Below are 21,431 nucleotides of genomic sequence, written 5' to 3'. Positions count from 1 at the left end.
CTGGTGAATTTGAAAAATTAACGACGGAGCCAGGAATCGAACCTGGTATCTAGCGATGCTTTACCGGAGCCTTACTCCACTAGACCACCTAGCCGCCCTGACTCTATTGTCGTTAATTCCTCTCATCACCAGTGAGTTCAGATTTGTTTTTTTGTGGTGTGATAGTATGTGTGAATATGTAAAGTGTTCTTCCTCTTCGAGCACAACTGTAAGAATGTCTGTAAGTGTGTTTACATTTTGGAATCTTACGCTTCTGATGCGAAGCCCGTAAGACAGTCAATGACCGTCTAATATTGAAATGCGGATATGCATTATCAATATCAATATTAATCACGAGGCATTTTTCAAAATTATATGTTCCACAATGAAAAATGCCTCTTGATTAATATTAATATTGATAATGCATATCCGCATTTCAATATTAGACGGTCATTCACTGTCTTACGGGCTTCGCATCAGAAGCGTAAGATTCCAAAATATAAACACACTCACAGACATTCTTACAGTTGTGCTCGAAGAGGAAGAACACTTTATATATTCACAGTGTACTACAAGGTTGTAAATGTCACTGGAGTTAATTTACGAACTCCTTATTCTACACGCCTTCACAGCGTTGATCAATAAAGTGACTAGTACCGAATCGCGATTGTATAATATCACACGGAAATCACGGCTGATCGTGAGTCGGCGTTGTAATACTTGCACGAACCTATTTCGTACAATCTACACTTGCCGGACGCCATAAGTTACAAAGTTAAGAACCCCTTTGCAGCATATCGGTGCCTGAAGACCCGCGAGCGTAAATGACGAGGAAATAACTAAATAATAAGACGTAATTGAACTGTTTGAAATTCTGATTCATGAGAGAGGGAAGTGTAATTAGGTCCGGATCATACGGCCAAATTACACGTGGGTAGACGAAACGCGTTTGCAAATTTGTACAACGATCGAGTTGCGCAAGGTCGTGCCTGAGTGAACTCATCACTAGTTTATTCTCATCAATTACTGTCCAACTATTCGGTCATTCGAAAACCTGAAAAACATTCTTGCATTATGGTGGCCTATTCCTTAGTTATTTATCGAGACATGTTGATAAATTGAAATCCTACGTATTTGTACTTCTTGTCGTCTTAGTCTACTCGATCAGCAACAAAACGTTGATCATGTGAATGTATCGCGTCGTCGATACCGGGAGTATCTAGTTCGAATTCTTACTTTACTCGTTATCAAGCACCGCACTGTACACACCAGTCTGTTTAATCAATTATAAAGTCGCACAACTCGCGTGAACTCTAAACCGTGTCAGCTTGGTCAGTACGAAGTGATTTCTTCTTGGAGTAAATTGTTCCCAACAAGTCATATCTCTCGCGCAATTTATACGACGGGGCAACCTGTACGTCTGTAAAGTCAGTACCAACCTTCGTAAATCAAGAATAACACGCTAGAGAATAATTTCACGAAATATGATCACCACTATCTTTCATCCGAAAGAGATTTCACCAAATCCGGAATGTTTCGTCTGGAGTTCGGAGGAATTCTGCAGTGACGCAGCAGGTGCAGTGCGCCGGTTCGAAGGTGGGTGGAAAAATGGAATAAGAAGATGCGTTTCGCTGATTTGAGCTACGAAACGAGGCTGCGGAATTTACAGAATTATCTCTTTTGCGTGGGCTGCATCTCCGATCAAGTCTGCAGCAAGAGACACCGTGTTGCACTTTTCCAAAGAACTCTGGAGCACTTCGTTGTGCTGATCAAGAGACCAGACTGATTTTTGGCGTTGCTACGTCTGGAAATAAAATAATCGATCAGTGCGGAAATGATCAGAATTCAGTGTTGCCAGTTTAGTGATCGCTGTTAATGAAATTAGGTTGAGAAAGCAATTCGGCCTCGAAGTTCAATCGACGGTGTGACACGGAGCGGGGATTACGTTAATTGCGCGGCGATCCATTTCTGATTTCAAATCGTTCTTACCTTGAAAACAATGGCAGATGGAACAAGAAAAATTTTGCGAGATGCGGTGAACTCGAAAAGAGCTCATCCTTCGCGTGGTCGAAACGGTAGGTGTTCCAGAAGAGGGTCAACACCAGTTGCGAGAAAGGTAAGTGGTTAATAATTGGTACCCATAATGGTTGTTATATGATTTATGAATCATTCTGATAATCGTCGAGGAGAGGAAAATTAACGACGGAATCAAGGTATTCGGTGCCAGTTTATTCAAAGTCAGATGAGCCGTGAATTCGTTACGTATACGTATAAAACTGATTGATTTGAATTATTAAATCATCAACTGATTTGACGCAATGTTTGATGTAACCAATCAAACAGCCAGAAAGAGTTTGTTTCCAAATAACTTTCAATTTCTTAATCAGCTATCATACACGTTTCTATCGACCTACCGTCAAAGTCGATCACATTCAATTTCATGGAAACAATTCTAACGACCAGCCAAAAACATTCTGTAAGATTGATTAAAAATGTGAATTACATAGTTGGACAGTTATCTGTAACCAGACGACATGAGTAATTAAGAATTTGATTCTCAATCCAAGTAATATCAGTAAGGTATGAAAGGTTGCGTCTTTCGAATGACTTGAATATGTATTACGCGCTACAATTTATGTTAAAGTGGAATTACGTGATAAACGTTATCGACGTTTTTTTCACAAATCTTACAGCAGCGTTACTATCTTGACCTCCGATAATTCCAGTTCAATTGCAATTCCTTCAACCGAATTTCGTCACCGAATAATTTTACTGTCAACTGAACTGATTCATTGGTTTTTATTCGAATATTTCGACTGGCAGTGAGTCGCAGAAAGAACTTCAAAGACCGCTAAATCATCTATTCAAGCACTTGAATACGAACTCTGTTTAATCAAATTTCTTGAATTTTTGGAATCAGTGAAATCGTAATCGCTTATCGGATTTACAGTAAGAGAAACGAAATATTCTCAAAAAACAGTCAAACTATCGTCAATCGTGAACCACTCGATGATTATGCATCAAAAACGTACGTAAAATTTACTTAAAAATTATACTTTTTAATTCTGCGTAAGAAATTTTGGCAAATCGTTGGAGTGCATAATAAAAGTCAACCGATGAGTTCATTTTGTTCGAAGAAATTTCGGTCGGGAATGATGATGTAACTCGTACAGAAACGTCTGAATGAATCGGTACAGTAAATTTGTTTCTACCAGTCAATTTTTTTGTAACGCGCAAATTATCGTAATGTTTCATTCGCGTCTATACTTACCAATCGTCATCTATAACCGTGTATTTTGTCTGTGGCCATCGTTTCCTACTTCAGGTGAGTCACATACCAGCTATTCGTGATAGACTCACTTTTGAACTACGGCCAGATTCGCTGATCTCACGATCAAGCGAACGCAACCCGCCGAAGCTTTTTGTACACACCCTCGACTACGATAGACAGCCACGAGCGTGTAGATAATCATTTGTCATCAATCACTGCCAATTTTTATGGGTACTAATTTTTTTTTTTTTTTTACGGTTACTTGAACCTTCTGATAGGTTTCGTACACTTGTCATGCGTTATTAAGCACTTGAACAATTTTAGCACCGTTGTTTTAGGTTGGACGATTTGTTGGGACATGATTCCAATATGCATGAAATTCAAAGACACGATACGCAGGATGATGTAAGTTATTTTGAACAATCACCTCGATTTGGGGGAAAAACAGGAAAAACCGTTTCGACGCATAATGAGATCTTTGTGTAATTATCGTCAGGATGAAAAAATTTCTGTATATAACCCGTGACTTCGATCCCTGAACCGAATACCGTCACGTGGTCATACAGGCATATATCACGTGTTGTTAAATTTGCACAGAGTCATGAGTAAATCGCGTTTAGAGCCTCGATTCATTGTCAGAAGTTAATTTTCCGTGATTATTTTTCTTCAAAAATTTGCTGCTATGCGAAATGCTGCTGAGTGATGATAACTGAAACAGAAAATTTCGTCTTACCCCATTCGTCGCATGAAAAATCTGCGAGTCTGCAATTTTTTGAAAGTGGATTCAATAAACGTCATACCTCGAGGAGTATTTTGATGTTTACAACACGTCTTCCGTGCGTAATTGAAAGATAAAACGAAACGTGGCTTCCAAACGAAACGCGTCTCAACGTACCTACACTTCTAAATACCGGATTGCTAATTGTCATAATCACGGAATGTTTACGAACAGTAGGCAGCATTTGCGTGAATTCCAAGATCCCATTCATTCGTGGCAGAGATAAATTTGAGAAGTATGAATGGAAATTATCAATGAAAGGTAACGGTAGCGTATTCTTCGAAATAACGAGGTAGCAATCGAGGCAAATGAAATGTTTAGGTATAAATCACCGAGAATTATTTGAAATCGCGTGATATCGTGTATATCGTTGCAATTTCAAGTCTTTCAGCAAACGTACGAATTTTTCAAATTCATCAACATTTCATGGACGCATCAGCGTTCGTACGTGTTCGTCGAAATCTAGTTTAGGAAGTGGATTCCAAGCTTTCGAAGTGATATGCAGTTATTTGTCCTGATTTCATTGAACACCGATGCCAATAAAAATCTCTTCGAATCGCCGGAAATCACCATAGATCAGGAAGGACATCGCGATGCGGTAAAAATCTCCGCAAGCCACTCGAAATCAATAACAATGAATCGGAATCGTAGATTCAATTTCCAATCGAATGGCCCCAGGGCCACGTGACAAGTCCCCCCTTCTCTTTGGACCCAACGTGAGGCCCGCAAAGATGCGCGCGCCACATTATTGCGGGAAAAACGCGAAGCGATTGCGGAACTCGTTGCGTGTCAATGTGGATGTAACCATCTTTCAATTCCTCCGTACGCACGTGATGCGATAATCGTTGACGTTGCTTAGTCGATGGCTGAGCTATAATAACTGTCGAAAGTGACGCAATGGCGAGGAATAAGTTTTATTACCGAGTCGCAATAATTCTGGCAAGTCCCGCTGTCCGTAAATCGTCGAAAAGTGATCGAGGATTGTCGAAATCGGCGATTTACTTTTTTCAATTGCTCGCTACAGTTCGAATTTTAGATCTACTGTTAGAATCGCTTTTTAATTCACATTACATCTGGCTACGATTGATTGTACAGACGAAGAGCTATGTTTAGTACGTAAGATGCATGAGATCGATATTTTTGCAACGGAATGGTTTGTCGGATATTCGTTTTGCTATTTCATCTACCTCGAATCTGTAAATTTGTTCTGATATTTTACTTCGTTCAAATGCCTGATCGATTTGTTTGACTGTTATGGTGGAAATTTACAATACCGTGATGGTCGAAATATATTCGTCAATCTGCTTGTTTTTGCATCAAACTGTGCGCCGAACATACTGTTGAATGATTTATTGAATTAAACGCTCGGCGAGATTTTCGCATTTTTGTACGTAGAAAACTTTGTCGACAGTGAGTTTCACGTAGTACGTTTCCTACTAAATGTCGACGATATAACATCAACTTTACGAAATACGAATCACGAATAAACTAAACAGTGAGTTCACCGTAATTTATGCAATAGTTTCCTGCAAGGTCGTGTTGTTACAGGTATTGTAAAAGTTGAAACAAGAATAAATAGTGAAAAATGAAAAATTTCCGAACCGTGCGACTATATCAACGAAAACCTTTTCAATTTTTCATCGTAGATCTGAAAAAAAAATTTAAACAAAAACGTCATTAAATTTTTTCCCGAGTCTCGACAGAATTTAACCAGCAATCAATCACTCACATTTCAATTAATTGCGTGCAGAAATTGACACTTGAACGATGAAATTCGCAGACCTCAACGTAAGCGTAAAACATGACATTCACAATCTCATTTTGCAATCGATTTTTAGGTTTCTTCGTACAAGTTCCGGTCTTAATTTTTTTCCCCGTTCTTCAACGCACTACTATTCATCACGATGAGGGAAAATGAAATTAACCTTTCGCAAACTTGCTAAAATATCGCAGCACCGTTGTTCGCGAAGAACTTGTCAAAGTGTTGAAACCGTAGAGTCGAAAATCGTTATTCACGGGTCGCAATTTGCTGAAAGCTTAAACGGCTGTGGCTTAGAAGCTAGGCTAGCCTCTCTCACGTCGCTAATCTCGTCGAGCTTTCGCATTACTGTCGGTCGCGTCTCTTCGACATCCTAACGCCTCGACTCTTCTGGCTTCATTTCGCGTCCGCGTTTCTTACCGGGGAGAACCGGCGACTCTCGCTCTCTAATATTCACTCTTCGCAAATTCGCACTCGCCGTTCGCTTTTCGCGCCTCGTCGACGTCTCCCCCTTCGAGAGGTTGGTGAACCAAAAAATCGGTCACTTTACTACAAATTTTATCACGAGATACACGTACGTCGACTATGTGTTAGATTTTTGTGTCCCTGAGCCGCATAGATTTTTTTTCTCGACAGCAAAATAGAAAATAGTGAATTCACAATCAAAATCTTCGCTACATCGATGCTTGGTTTCAAAGCAGTTACAAATTTTCACCAATATTTCAATGTTATGATTATAATCGAATATCGATGCAACGTTGTGAATTTAAATATATCACCATGCCGGCGTCGTGAAACAAATTTCAGTATTTTCAATTTTTGCATTTTTAAAGGAATCGTCGTCGTAGCTGCGATACAAATAATTTGATCCACGTTCGATACGAGACTCTAATATCGTAACTCGATTGCGAAAGAAAATAGTAATTTTCATTTTACCAACCTCCTGCGATAAAGTAATAACAAAAATAGAAAGGAAAATATCCAAATCAGTATTCGTCGTGATCTTCACCACGGACTTACAAGATTCCAGTCAAATTATCGCCGACGTTTTCAATCATAACTGATCGTCGTTAGTGACTGTATACATAATATTCGCAAGTGTCAGGTTGAAGGTTGCCGAATGAAAAGGAGACCGAAAACTCCGTTGGAGAATTATAATTTTTTATAATTGAGGTAAAAATAAAAATGAAAAATAATAAAAAAAAGAAGCTGCCGAGATTCGTTTCGTCGTGTCGTTGATTGTTGAAGTTTGGCGATATATTTCCCCCCCTCCTCGCACGTTGCGTTCGCTCGTTTCCCCTTCGTGCGTCTTGTGTCGTATTCGGCCGGCGGTCAAGTTCGTTTGAGAATCCCGCGTAATGATATCACCGACACGAGCGAAAATATTCGGCCGTTGCCGCCTCGCCCTGACCGCCGACTATCCTCGACGATGACCACTTTATCCAATTTTTGCTATTCATAGCGTTATTCTCGAACGCCGTAAGAAATATCTGGACGTGTATGCGTCGCGCACACGACAACGGCTTAGGTGACTGCGAACCGTTGCGATTTTCGTCTGCGTTTTTACATCCCGCGGTTGAAAGACCAAGATTCGAATGAGGTTCCCTTGTTTTTGGCGCGAGACGATTATTCGCGCGAAAAAAGTGCCGGGAGATGAGGAAAGAGAATTTCACGACAAGATCGTATGATTGTGCGGTGAGTGGAGGTGAACGAAGGAGAGAAATAACGAAGACCGGGAGAATATCGAAGCCGCGACGATTATTCTGGAATTCGGTTAACAAGTAAGCTACTCGCTATCCGGACCGACGAAATCTTTTACACGAGGAATTTTCATCATGACCATTGCGTCCGTGAAAGCTTACGCCGTAATATTTTATACCAACGTATCACGTCCGTGTATAATATGCTTGAATATTGAATATCTGACCGTGAATTGTAGGAATTGTAGGAATGAAAAAGAAAATTAAAAACCAACGAAAGCTAAACTCGGTATTCTAAATCAACGAACACAAGTGAGTGTGGACATGAGAATTGATAAAAGTGGTTTTAAAATCGGTCAGAGTTGTGCATGATCGGAGGAAATTGTTTGAATAGAAAAAAAATGTAGAAAAATACAACGGTTCCTTGATCCATTAACGTGAAACTCTTCGTTCACTCTTCGTCGATATGAAATTGCACTGGATGGCCTGAGAGGAGCAAGAAATTATGGGTAACGCGCATTGCTGTGTGAATCAGAAAAAGGTGAGTATTCTTCAATCGCTGTTGTACACACAGAGTTAGATGAACTTAGAATTTCTCTATATTTCCTGCAGACATATTTCATGCTCTCTGCCGTAAATATTGTTCAAGTTTGGATTCTGGAATTGAATAACGATACGATCGATTGATGTGTAATCAATTACAGTTGCTATCCGTCATCATCATATCCGTAATCGGCTGTAATTTAATTAAATTCAATTGAATCCAGATCAAAATTACGGAATCTAATTGAATATATTTCTCTTTCCTGTAACGCACTCGATTATGTCTATAACGTATAATACCTCAATTTTTTAAATTTTGTTTCGTTTTTCTTGTTTTTTTTTTTTTTTATTTCATTCGTTATTACAAATACAATATGCGACAGAGTTGCTATGAAAAACATTATTTCATTAAACGTTTTCGCAGACTTTCACACGGTAAAGTTGAATGTTTTGCTGTATTACCCAAGATAATTGTAAACCACTTTTCACCGATGTATTAAAAGTGTTGGCAAAGCGTACGCGTCGCATCGGTCATTGGCACTAATCACAAGAGTTCTCTCGATGCTTCACACGAAAGTGAGTGTCTGCCAACACGTTATCACACCTCTGCCTCGTTCAGTGCTGCGTAATATCGGGTGGGGGTAAAAAAATAGAAACGGCGACGCTTTGCACAAGCGTTATTTCTCACAGAAATTTACAATGCTGACAACCAAAGTATACAATCGTCAAAATGGACAGAAATATAGAAATTCAAAATGTATCATAGATATAGAAGTTCTGGAATTTTCACCTTTTTGGATTCAGTAAAGATTAGATTTTCGCGTGTTAGAAAATTAAAATTCGCGAAGCTTTTGTAATGATTTTGTGTCGACTTTACCACGTCTCAATCTTCACCGAATTATCGATTATACGGTCAAATTTATAACCAACAAGATCTCTCGGGTTCGACTTGCAAATACTGTTCCATATCTTTTGCCAAATCGTCAATTCTCGACGGACTTCCTATTTCGTCTGTACGCTTATTGTCACGAACCAGCACGTGGCACATAATCGTCGTTAAAATATTTGTACGGTCAATTAGCCGTAAACGAGAAATTCCGAGGGACTCTTCTCCTCGTCCCAGGGACGTTCAAAGATTTGGTCCGGACGTTCGAAATCTCCTCCTGAAATCTATATTCACGGGCTTTTATACGTGTACGACATACCCATGCATACATACGAATTCGAAGGCCTAAAATCGAGGCCGAGACAGGAATCTTCTTTGTTTCCTAGATCTTTGTGGAATTGCGACGACAGGTCTCGAACCCCGGAACAAAGAAGACATCTGGGGACTTGACGGATTTCTAATTGTAAGATAGAAAAAAATTCAGACTTCGAGAGAATTGAACCGTCGTGAAGAAAAACTAGAAGAAAACTGATGAAAACAGATTATCTAGAAGTGTGACGTCGTAACTGCAAACAATTGGAATACTTTGAACGACAATCGGAATCTTTCGTTCATCTCAAATCGGTCAAAGTCTGCTGAAGAAAAAATGAAATACAATTGCTGTGCGTGGTTTTTCCCTCACAAAATTCATCGTTTGCAGAAACGTGTGGCGGAATAATCTGTTGGTTCTTGAAAATATCGTGAATACGGTAACGATTGTTAATATTTTGAAAAAGTCTTCGCGTGAATGGAAAAGACAAAAATAAAAACAAATCGTTGTAGCAACTATCTTCGATTGGAAAATTTATGATTAAGGATGAAGTGTGGCCTGCAATCTGAATCCAATATCGTATTCATTTTCATGTCGAACCTTGTCCGGCATAAAATCCTGCAGTATTGTATGAAACAGACGTGATATATAAGCAAAAGATTTCGCAAAAAAAAAAACAAACCGCGTTGATACGTTACTCGTAAATCGCAAATGCGAGACTAGTAATACAAACATATTATAATACAAAAACCTGTTTTGTAATCAGCGTCTGGCAGCTGCGCGGATATTAACAAATGAATATTTAATAGATGCATGAATGTTTCGTACTCGCGGCAGAAGTTTGAAAGTACTCGATAAGATCGATTGGCTTTCAGCCAAGAAAGCGAGCCCGCTGATCTAGTCGGCATTTATAAGATGGCAGCACTGCGTCTAGTCGCTGCATCTTCTTGCTAGACTGTTTTACCGACCGAAAAATTTGCGATTTACAACGCAGCGGCAAAATTCGTCGGTAAGCTTGGATCTCGAATTGAATAAATTTTAATGAGAGGGAACTGTATTTGTAGTTTTTGTTCTTATTTCTATCCGTCATTCTGTGGTGGAATGAAATGTTTCTAAGGCTCGAAAATGTACGTCCGGTGTTTTGAATTCTGTATCAAGAATGGATTTGAGAAGATTGGTTACGTGTCCAAAATTTGTACCGTTCGATCTATATTTGATTGTAATCATCAAGGATTTCATTCCTCAATGTGACTCCTCTGTACATTTAGGTTAACAGACTGTGTGAAGCTGACAGCTTATTTTGGAACGATCAAATTATTTTTAGGTACGGTGGATTCTCTGTAAAATATTTCCAAAACTTTTTCATCTACAATATTTCATACAGTAAGAAAATTCTTTCCAGTGAAATTCAACCGGGATTTACCTGAGGTATATATTTTTGTTGATATCATAAATTGTCAGCGTGAGAAGAATTGATTTTTGAGAAATTTTTCAATTCTCCATTTCCATGAATATTACATAATATGCGTACTGACAACGGCTGATACAAGGCATGAGACACGTGACTTTCATTGCAATATTCTTTATTAGAAATGACAATTCAGAGGTTTTTCCTTTTCAGAAGTTGAATTTCACTGTTCAAAAATTTCAATGGGATTTGTCAGACCATGTCTGGTTATTTGAATGATATCCCATCAGAAATTTTTACGTTCCATCGAGCGTTATCATCGGGGCTGTTTCATTGCTTTTCATTGCAAGTAACACCAATTCGTCGTTCAAATAAAGACCGCACACATGGCGATGTATCACGTAATGTATCAAACGTATTTCTTTACAGTGTATTGTTAATGATTAAATTTACATTCGGTAATTATGTAATTAATATACGAGAAGCGAACTTGTGGCTAAAAATGTAACGAGTTATAGAAGTTAGAACGGACTGCAGATATTGACGGGAAATTCCGCGTCTCGGGTTCATTGCAGAATTATTTTCTCATTATTCTACTTCAAGGGCGTCAGATTCTTCCGCGCTTATCGCAGTCTCTCTCTCGCGTTTCCAGATATCAGCGTAAATCTTGGTGTACGGATTGCCCAGGTCCAGATAAAACTGAAACGTGTTTTCATGTCAACGTCGCGGCGAAATATCATGCAACGTAAAAACAAAATCATTCTGTAATGCACATATTACTGTTTTATATGTACATGTTGGGATGATTCACATTTCAAAAATTTCCAATTTTACTACAGCCGCGTAGAAATGATGCTTGCTTTTGATCAGAAAAGAAGCTTTGAATGAGTACAGTAGCACAAGTTTTGATTAAGGTGTGTGAAAATGATTTTTCAGAGTAAGTGAAAAACAGATATTAGGAAACCTTTAACACGTATTAACTTTTTCTATTGCACATAAAAAGTATATTACAGCCCAAAAATATTATCTGAAGCGCATAACTGAGAAATGGTGGTATACAAGGCTCGCAAAAAATGCGGGAAGACATTTCTTCCTAAAATTCGAAATGTATAATACGTGTCAAAGATTTGGGAATTTATATTTTTCATTTTTTGAAAATAATTGTATTTGCACACCCTACAACGGGAACCACGGTGCTCAGCCTCTTTGCGGCTTCTCTTCAGACCAGCAGCAAGCATTTTTTGCATGCGTCCCTGGGTTAATCAAATATTATTTGAATGAGAAACACCCTAATATATACATATATACGTATATTGATCTCTACAATGTATGCGGGTGATGGATGATATACTTGCAAATTTCACGAGCGACTGAAGTTGAATCAGTGATTTCATGGAACGCGTCTAAGTCACGTTTAAATACCTAAGAATGATGAATCTTTTGCAAAATATCGAGCATACCGTTTTCACGTGCTCTTCAATCAGCTCGGCTATGTTGATAGTTAGCTTTTCGAACGACGGTCGTTCCGACCGCTCCGCTTTCCAGCAACGAACCATCATTTGGTAACTAGAATGGAGGTGAGAAAAGGTGGTTCAAAACATCTCTACGTGTTGAAGAGTTCGTTCGTTGACGATTCGGGTGAAATCGACGCTTGCCACTCACATGCTTTTCGGCGCGTACGGCGGTTTCTCCATACGATAACCTTCGGCTAGTTTTCGGCACATATCCTCAGGTCTTATCAGGGGATAAGGAGTTCTCGCCAAAGAAAACAGTTCCCACAAAACGACGCCAAAAGACCAGACGTCCGATTTGGTAGAAAACACTCGATCCCTGAGCGACTCGATGGCCATCCACTTGACGGGGAGAGGACCATTCTCCGTGCTCTTCTGATTCTCTTCTTCCCGAAGAGACTTTGACAAACCAAAGTCACAGATCTTTACCACGTTGTCATCGGTGAGAAGTATATTTCTCGTTGCCAAGTCACCGTGTATGATCTGAAACACGATTCAGTTTCAACTCCATTCTACACGCCGACTAACATCACTGATTTTGTGTCCGAAAAGACTGGCGAAAAAGACCACGAGTAAGCTGTGTCAGTATTGGGAATTACTGACGCAAGATGATTACTTGTGAATGTCGTCCAACCTTTTTCGCGCCGAGATACTGCATGCCACACGAAACCTGCCAAGCCCAACACACCAAGTCGTGCGTGCACGTCGGCCTTGAGTTGAAATCCGTCCGATCACCTGGATACTTCAACGGCGCGTTGAGTTCCGTTGAACTGACACTAGTGGAACAGTCGTCCACTCTCGCATCCGTAGTCTTGGAAGTAACGTTATTCGAGCAGTTCACTGTTGTCGAATTGCCATCGGAACGGCTGTCCGTGTTTGTACTGCAAGCATAACACAATAAAAATAATGGACAGCTGAGATCGAGAATTAATACACTTTTTCTCGCAAATTCTATTCACATGAGCGTAGTAGTTCCGATGGTGATGGCCAATTCTTAGAGATCAACGGCGAATTGGTTGCAGCGTGCTAACTTGATAAGCTTATGACTAGTTACAATACTTTTCGTGACATTAATCGACCACAAGTAATTGAAACTCTAGTTTTGACTATCATCCGACGATTCATTCCAATACCACCATAATAACATGGGATAAGAAAGTACACAGAGATGTGACAAAGATGGGCCGAAGGTAACCGACATTCATGTCAGTATTGGAGGCCAGGGCGACTTACCCAACGTCATCGACCTTGATCGCGTCTTCACGGGCAGCCGAAACGCATATTTTTTCTCCGGAATCGTTCAATTGATCGATGAAGTTGACTCTTCGTCGCACCAAGTAGTCGTGTAAATTCCCGTACCGGCAGTATTCGACGATGACCAAGAGTTCGCCTATCGACATCCAACGGAATACGTGAGTGTCAGTATCCATGACGCCGTATGGTGTGAGAACGAACTTGATTTGAATTACGCGAATCGACTCACCCAAATCAATATTTTTTGTGCACGCGCCGAGAAGGTTGACAATGTTCAGATGTTGACCCAAGTAAACGAGAATCCTGAGTTCGCGAAGAAGGGCCTTCATGCAGTTCAGGTTGGCCGTCGGTCGGACCGTCTTGACCGCAACTGTCGTGACTGTTTCGCGTGGGCAGATCGTCTTTGCCTGTGCCTTCCTCACTACGCCGAATGCACCGCTTCCTAATACTTCGTCTGAAAGGTAAACAGCATGATTGCGAACCACCGATTAGGTATACTTGGAAAAACTTCAACGGAGCATGTTGGGTATTGCAGAAATAGTCTGGATCGGATATGCGTGGCCAAAAGACCTAAAACTTTTTTGCTCAAAAATCAAGTCGATGAATTGAAGTCAGGAAAGAAAGTGTCCCCTGACTTAATACTGATATTTCTATCCGTCTATTGTGTTAGCCGTAAAAATCGCTTGGAGATCTCCTGAGATCACATGGACAGAATTTGAATTATAATCATTTCCAGATTTTACGAAAACAGAATTCTTTATGTACGATGTAACAGCTGATGTTCCTCTACAATTACGTTTACACGTTTTAATTATAATATAATATCAAACATTTTTTGTTTGTTTGAAAAACTTACGGGGATCTAGTCAGGTAGCAATATTAGCATATGAACGTGTGAATCGGATCAAAGACAGACTTTATTAGTTTTGAACACTGTAATCAAAAAATCTCTCCTTAAATTTCCTGTGTTTCAGTATCGGATCTTTGAATTTGCTCAGATTTGTTTCTATTATATACCAGAAAGTTTGTGTTCACTATCGCTGGCGCAAACAACATTGCCAGAGGTTCTCACATCAGTATTTTTCTAGAATTTTCCCAACTTTCGAATAAAACAGTGGAGCCTATTCCTACTTAATTCTCGGAGGTCATACTCGATTTTTCGAGACGTTAAACTTCCCACGCCTGGGTTCGGGGCACCCCACCTAAATTTTGATTTTCACTTCAAGTCAGTCAAATGTCGGATTTTGATTAGTTTTATTGCCTTTCGGTGGTAAACTGATCGATAAATGTATCAACGCACTGACAATGTCATAAAAGTTGAAGACTTCTGGAATATAGTCGTCTACGAAATGTGAGGCAATAGATAGATAAAGGACGTAACCGGACGTAATATGACCTCGATTTTCAAATAAATCGCGTTGTTGTGTAAGTCAAAAGAATAATCCCGCATTTTATTCACTGTAATAAATGAGCAGTGTCCAAGTTGACCAGTAGTGTCCGCTGTGGACTACTACAGAGCAAATTTTGTGATTGATTACGAATTTGAAACTCGGATATTGTTAGGTTGATGCCAAAACCATTCTATGGAAGTCCAAACCCCATTTTTTTTTAAAGTGTCCAACTCAATTAGTGATGCAGTGAATCTGAAGATGAAAATACAGACGGCCACACGCCATATTCTGACATGGCAAGGATCGTGCACTTGTATGTTTCATCAATAAATGTTGGGCCCCAATTGCTTCGAGCAATATCAATGATTCATAGTAACACGGAATGCGGAGAGCAATGAAAATTCCTTACCAGGACACTGAAAGTAATCTATAGGTTTTGTAAATATCGCAAGCAATTACGTGCGATAATTGGTAAATATTACTTCATTCACTCAGGAATTTCACGAGCTTATGAACCGATTCTCACCCATGATCACAGGACTTATTGTGTTTGGTGTTGAGGATCGAGCCCAAATTCAAGTGTTCTCGTAATGAAATCCAGATAAGCCTGCGACGGTGGTCCGTTCTTTAGAAACGTTCCGGTGAGGTAGCAAAATACAAAACGTTGATAAAAAAATCTCAATCTGAAGATCCGCTAATCGTAAGAGTGAATCAAACTCTGTCAATTAACAGAGAGGACTGAAGATAATCCAGGTGCCCGAATGCCGACTGAACACGTGATGTGTGAGGATCCAACAGGCGGAAAGTTGGAGGTGCGATTACCGATTCTCAACACTTATTTTTTTACTCATTCAATTCGTCAAGTCCTAGATATTCACGATAAGATGCTGATTTGCTTATGATATAATTCGCAACATCGTCCGCCTTGGCCCGGCGAAGTTTGCAGAGTAAACATTTTACTCGCGGCCGCAATCGGTTCGCCAATCTTCTGACAAAAAGTGTCATTCGCCGAATAAAACGATTTCTGGTAGATACAATATAATCGGCCTTGCAATGTGGATTTAATACAAAAAATACTTTTCGACATGCTCATTCGGCTCATCTCATTATCGGAAGCTGAATGGTGCCCATCTCGATAGGATTCGTCGAAACGGATGATCACTATTCACTACCGGAGAAGAAATAAAGTAGCGCGTTACCAAGTTTCAAGAAATCCCGCGGGAATTCCCATTTCTTGTCGTACGGCAGTAACTCGGCCTGATCGCTCACAGCCAATTCTGGATCCAGAGGAATCGGGGCCCCGAAATTGAAGTACTCCAGTCTTGCCTTGATCAACTTTCGTGTCAACGCCTGTGCAACAACATGTCCCATGTCGATTAATCAGTTCGTTCACCGTGGCACGAAGGCCAAGACTGAATTCATCAGGGTATAAGTACCTTTCTGCGAAAGTTCCAAGCCGCTATCGTTACAACGACGATGACAAGTAGAGTAGCAATTGCTCCCGTAATCAGCCATGTTTCATCTTGTACCCCACTTCTGGAATCTGGAAATGCGATAACGTTATTAAATCTATGATACATGTATCACATCGTACGAATAAGTTTTATCATACACCCCGACTTTGGGCGGAGGATTCGCTGAAAAATGCAATTATCGTTCCGCACAGATGTAAACGAGTTGCAATTGGAACTTGGCAGCTAAGGATGAGCGAAAGATAGAAAAAATGTTATTCATTTTGCAGGTTTAGTTACAGAAACATCACGATGATTGGCAAATATCAAAAGAAGCGAGTGAGGTCGAATTTTATTCATATTTCCATATAAATTCTATCAGTTCTCCATATTACCCATACTTGTGATGTACGTAAAAGCTTCTTTTTCCTCGCTCCAATTACCGCATTGCGTTTTGTAATCGCTGCAGGCTGCTACTTTGAATCGATGAGTTTTGTTTAGCAGAAGATCTTCAAATTTGTGGGAATTCTCGGTTTTGTTCACGTACAGTGATTTGTTGGTCAAGTTTTCAGTGCTCAACGCTAATTTATAGTAGTAAACGCGGTCTTGCAAGTCCGTCGGCGGTGCATTCCACGCAATCGTTATTGAAGCGACACCCGTTTCGATTACCGAAACATTCGGGATGAATTTCGGGTCTGGAAATTCCAAGATTCATCATGTCTTGCCTCACAAATGCATATCCGTTAATGTAGTATCAATACCTCTGTCTTTCGGCACGACGTCGTCCAACCAGGAAGAGGGGTAATAACGTTGCAGACAGTAATTATCGAAGCACACATCCAACTGAAATTTGTAAGAGGCCGAAGTTGTCAGATACTCGAATTTCAAATAATTCTTTATAGTCGATAATTTCTCCTTCAAGTATTCTACGCCACTGATGCCTGTCTTGTACATGCACACTTGATAAAAGTTGAAAATACTTTCAATCTCCCTCGGTGGCTTCGACCACTCAATCGTTATTGAATCGACAGACGTTTCCTCAACCCAAACGAGTGGTACGTACACAGAATCTGCAGAAAGACTCATTCTAAGCGAATCACCTCAAATATTTACAAAATGGGTTTTGCACATATTTAAACAAATAAGGTGACAAGAAATAAATATTTCATTTATTTGTATACATATTTAATGGACATCTTCTATATTATTCCCGTAGAAAGAATATGCCAGATTCACTAAATTCATCTCATCGGAGAAATCAACTACTCGAGGTGCGCATTTCTTAGCTGTTTGAAATATGCGGCGTTTCATACAACAATGCAATTTTTTCAACTCATCACTGTTATTTTCCGAATCAAGTGCTACTTTTTCATTCAAAAAAATCACTGGTCTCACCATATTCTTTTCCCATGCCTATCAATTACTTTTACTCGCTGTAGTCGTTGCCCTTTTTTTTACGGAACAATAAGAAATCTTTGAAACGATTTCGTATGCAAAAAATAAGCACAGCTTCTGAGAGCAGTTTACCCCAGAGTATAAGATTACAATAACACAAAATCTGCTATATTTATACCTTTCTCAGAAGTCTTTGTCCACCTCGACAAATAATGCATCTCATAGCTTCTTTCGGATATCAGAGTAAATTTAAACTAGTAGGCTGTGTCTGGATTACATGCTGTTGCAACAAAGATATTATTGGAGGTCGGAATCAGCGTTTCATACTTTCGATGCCATTCAAGTGAACCGTTTTCCTGGATTTCTATGCGAAGCTTCACACGCCACTCCAATATCTCGCTCAGAATAATCCATTCGACCCAAATCCTACTTGCATCCAAAGCAACGACAGAAACCTGTATTATTGATGTCACGGAATGGACAACAAGTTTACGCTGACCGCGTTTAGTCGGGTTTTTGTGACTTTCTGCCCAGCATTCGTAAATTCCGGCGTCTTCTTCAAAGGCGTTTGTAAAATATAGACCTATTCTTGAATACGTCTCGTTGAAGCGCCAAATTTTGGTGAGTTTCCTCAAGTTCTCTTCGCTAGTCGGCGGCCCGTCGATTTTTCGCCACCCAAAGTTAGCGAAAGATCCCGGCAGGTCGCATGCTAGAGCTGCTGGCTCCCCTGGATTCACGAAAACATTTTCGACGTCCCATTTTATTCGACCTGGCCGAAAAATATGGAAAAATTACAATGATTTGGTGAGGTTGCGCATACCAACGGATGTCTGGGCGGCTGACCCTCGGAAATTCTTACTTTTCGGATTTTTCTTCAAACCTTTGTTTTTAGTTGGTGAGACGTAATTATCAAATTTTTGATGTTCATCTTACATTCACCTGATTATGTTCGCGATATAAATTTCCAAACATTAAAATAAATATCACGTTTGTTCATTTTCAATTGGTCACGTCTCTGGATTGAAGAAGATATGATCGTAAACGAGCACGCCTTCTTTGCGTTATGAATCGTGTTTCACAAAAAAAAAAAAAAAAAAAAATCGCGGCGTAGAAAACTATACGATGAAAACTTGACCATTTTTCTACACTCTGAATTTGAATCAATGATATTTCACTGATTCTCAATTACAAATTCACCACCGAAAAATTCAGTGTACATAGACTGGAAATCAGTAAAAAATTAGTGAAAAGTCACCGAGTCGGTGTACTCGTATATGCATTGGTTTTTGACAGCGGTATACCCATAATCGGGAATCAGTAAATGTTATGATATACTCAAAAGCGATCACTACTGTAAAGCAATGTAAACGTACATATCAAACTAGTATTGGTAATAAGCTGGCGAGGGAGAAATTAATACATCAACAGTCGGTCCAACCGTGGCACTGGACGCGTACAAACCCCCTGAACGCTTATGGTTACCTGTAGAATAAATAGATGAAACTTATTGAACAATTACGTCCGGTGTACCTTTTATTTCTCAACCCGTCCTTATTCCGGTCCTACCAGAAAATACAGAACAGTAAATATTCACTGATTCAAACTCACAGAGTTATATGTCAAGACAAAAGCGATTTACTTCCTTTGCTTTTGTGTCAACTATCGAACTTAATCCGATAAATTTTGGTTCAATCGTTGTTTAGTTCTCAATCGCTTTCACTCGACGCAACCTGGGTCAGTTTCCGTCGAGGCTCAGAATAAATTATTGCAGAGGGCGCCAGTTAATTATCGAAATGAACGAAACCAAATCATGATTAAGCTCAATCGGCTAATAAATAATAATAAACGAATAACAATTAGACTATACTAACAGGGAGGTACGTTTGGGGACCCAGAGAAAGGAGAATCTGAATTTCCAGGGGTATAGAAAGAAGAATTGGACGGAATATACAAGTTTATTGTACCTGCGAATTGTTGTCAAAATCCGACTGTTGTATATTTGTCTGGCGTGTAACGACGCTAGTCGTTGAAGATTATTCACAGTAACACTTAACAAAGGTAGAGCAGCAAGGGAATCATTTGTGATTTGAAAGTGGCCGATGTACAAGATTTACGTAATAAAAAATTTACGATAAACGTGTGTAACACGTACAAAGGTTGACCCAAAAGTGGATGTACGATATACGATATACCTTTACAAAATACACGAAGATTGACTCGAGAGTCTACAATTTAACAGTGAATAATCTCATGACTAACAATAAGGATTTTAACTCCGACGTTGAGTTAAATAAATAGGATTCTATTTTCCTGTTATAAAGTACAAGGAACAATTTCTGTCTAATCCGTTGATTTATTTGCTTTCCGATTCGTCCGAAGTAATGAAAATGTCTCTCAAAGAATGAAAAAATGATGTTCGACATTCGGAAGATGCTCGTTAAAAATACGAAGTTCTCAAGATCATTCGGATCATTTGCCCTCGACTCGTGCCGCAAACGCCACTTGTTCATGCATCGCCTACTTTCCGCCCTTATCGCACATCAAACTGTATTATATTGTTGTCAATATGAATACTTATTTCAAGCGAAATATCACTGTTACTCTTTCGCTGCCAATTGCGCTCTGTACATTATTTCACTCGAGAGCAATATCCTGCACATCTGGCGCCAGGGCAATACAAGCGTGATCGTTACTACCGTTCGTTCTGTTACGTGCTAATCTCTGGCTGATATCTGACCCGCAGCGCCTGAAAGACGGCTAAAAGTCGTTTTAGATCTCAACGTCCGTCAAAGATGATTATCTGCTGGTCAGGATCCTTGTGGATTCTCACAGTATCGCTAATCTTAAATTAGTGGGGCAGGATGATATTCACCTCGTCATTCGTCTCAGGGATTCGTCTTACGGGATCAACAACACGTGATTAATTTGGATGTTCGGTCAACCATTTAATTGTAACAGTCGTACGATTTAATCCAGGAACATTTGTCAGACCTCGATGTCTGTTTCGCCTATTCTCAATTATTAATTTCCGTAACTTCTTATATTTGCAGAACAAAGTAGCGCATTATTAGCATTATCGGAGTGTTCAGGACTCGCGTGTGCCAACGTTTACCGCGTTTCGGAATTTTCAGAATGGTAATGTTTTCCGGAATTCTGGTGAAACGTTGTAAATCTTTTCTCTCGGTGAATTATTTGAAGGTGAAGTTTGATGCGTAACGGTTGAAATTTATAATTTGTATTTCATAATTACGTACTTAATATTGATTACATATGTCTGATGAATTCTTGTAGAAAATCTAGAACCGTTGATCATTCGAACACAAGTGTTTTTCTGGTCGCCTGAGGAAACATTCGGTTCCGATCGTATCAATAGTTGTGAAAAGTGTTATTTTCGAAAAATTTCCTGCTTTGTGCAAAAATTCGGATTATTTCTTATCTTCTTATGAACATATTTAGCAAGTTTGTAGCGTGGTTGTTAGAATGTTTCAGAAAATCGCTCGATGGGAATTTTTCATCCTTGTTGGGATGTTCGAATAAAGCATGAAACCAACGCCCATAATGCGGAAATTACGACGTGAAAATTCGTGAGACAGTGTCATGTGCTTACTTAGATTTTTCGTATTACTTCACCTCCGAGTGCCTGAATATTTTCACTTACATTCTGTTAGTAGATCACCATCAGCCAATACGAAGCAACCAGATAGTAATGGTATGATTATCAGCAGGGTTCGACGGTCCCCCAAGATGACGTCCATTTGCGTGCCGTGAAACTTCGGCTCTATTGCGATCCAATGT

At 39.6% G+C, this 21,431-nt stretch overlaps 1 protein-coding gene across 3 annotated transcripts in view; it reads left to right on the top strand.

Moving 5' to 3' along the window:
• Nucleotides 1-1,785: 1,785 nt before the first annotated feature.
• Nucleotides 1,786-21,431, top strand: part of LOC124306257 (NAD(+) hydrolase sarm1) — a 197,302-nt gene continuing 177,656 nt past the window's right edge. The window contains exon 1 of one of the 3 annotated variants that reach the window (XR_006908567.1): nt 1,786-2,095. Coding sequence is in view for 2 of the 3 variants with exons in the window: in XM_046766740.1 (XP_046622696.1) it covers nt 1,979-2,095 (117 nt within the window). In the remaining variant the exon portion in view is untranslated. Of the gene's footprint in view, nt 2,096-7,900; nt 8,029-21,431 lie in introns of those variants that run through there. The other 2 variants (XM_046766740.1, XM_046766749.1) reach the window with 2 other exon arrangements.

This window comes from Neodiprion virginianus, chromosome 5 (assembly GCF_021901495.1).
Source record: "Neodiprion virginianus isolate iyNeoVirg1 chromosome 5, iyNeoVirg1.1, whole genome shotgun sequence".
NCBI classification, from domain to species: Eukaryota; Metazoa; Arthropoda; class Insecta; order Hymenoptera; family Diprionidae; genus Neodiprion; species Neodiprion virginianus.
Note: the sequence above shows the minus strand (reverse complement) of the source record. Positions and strands in the feature narration are given on the sequence as shown.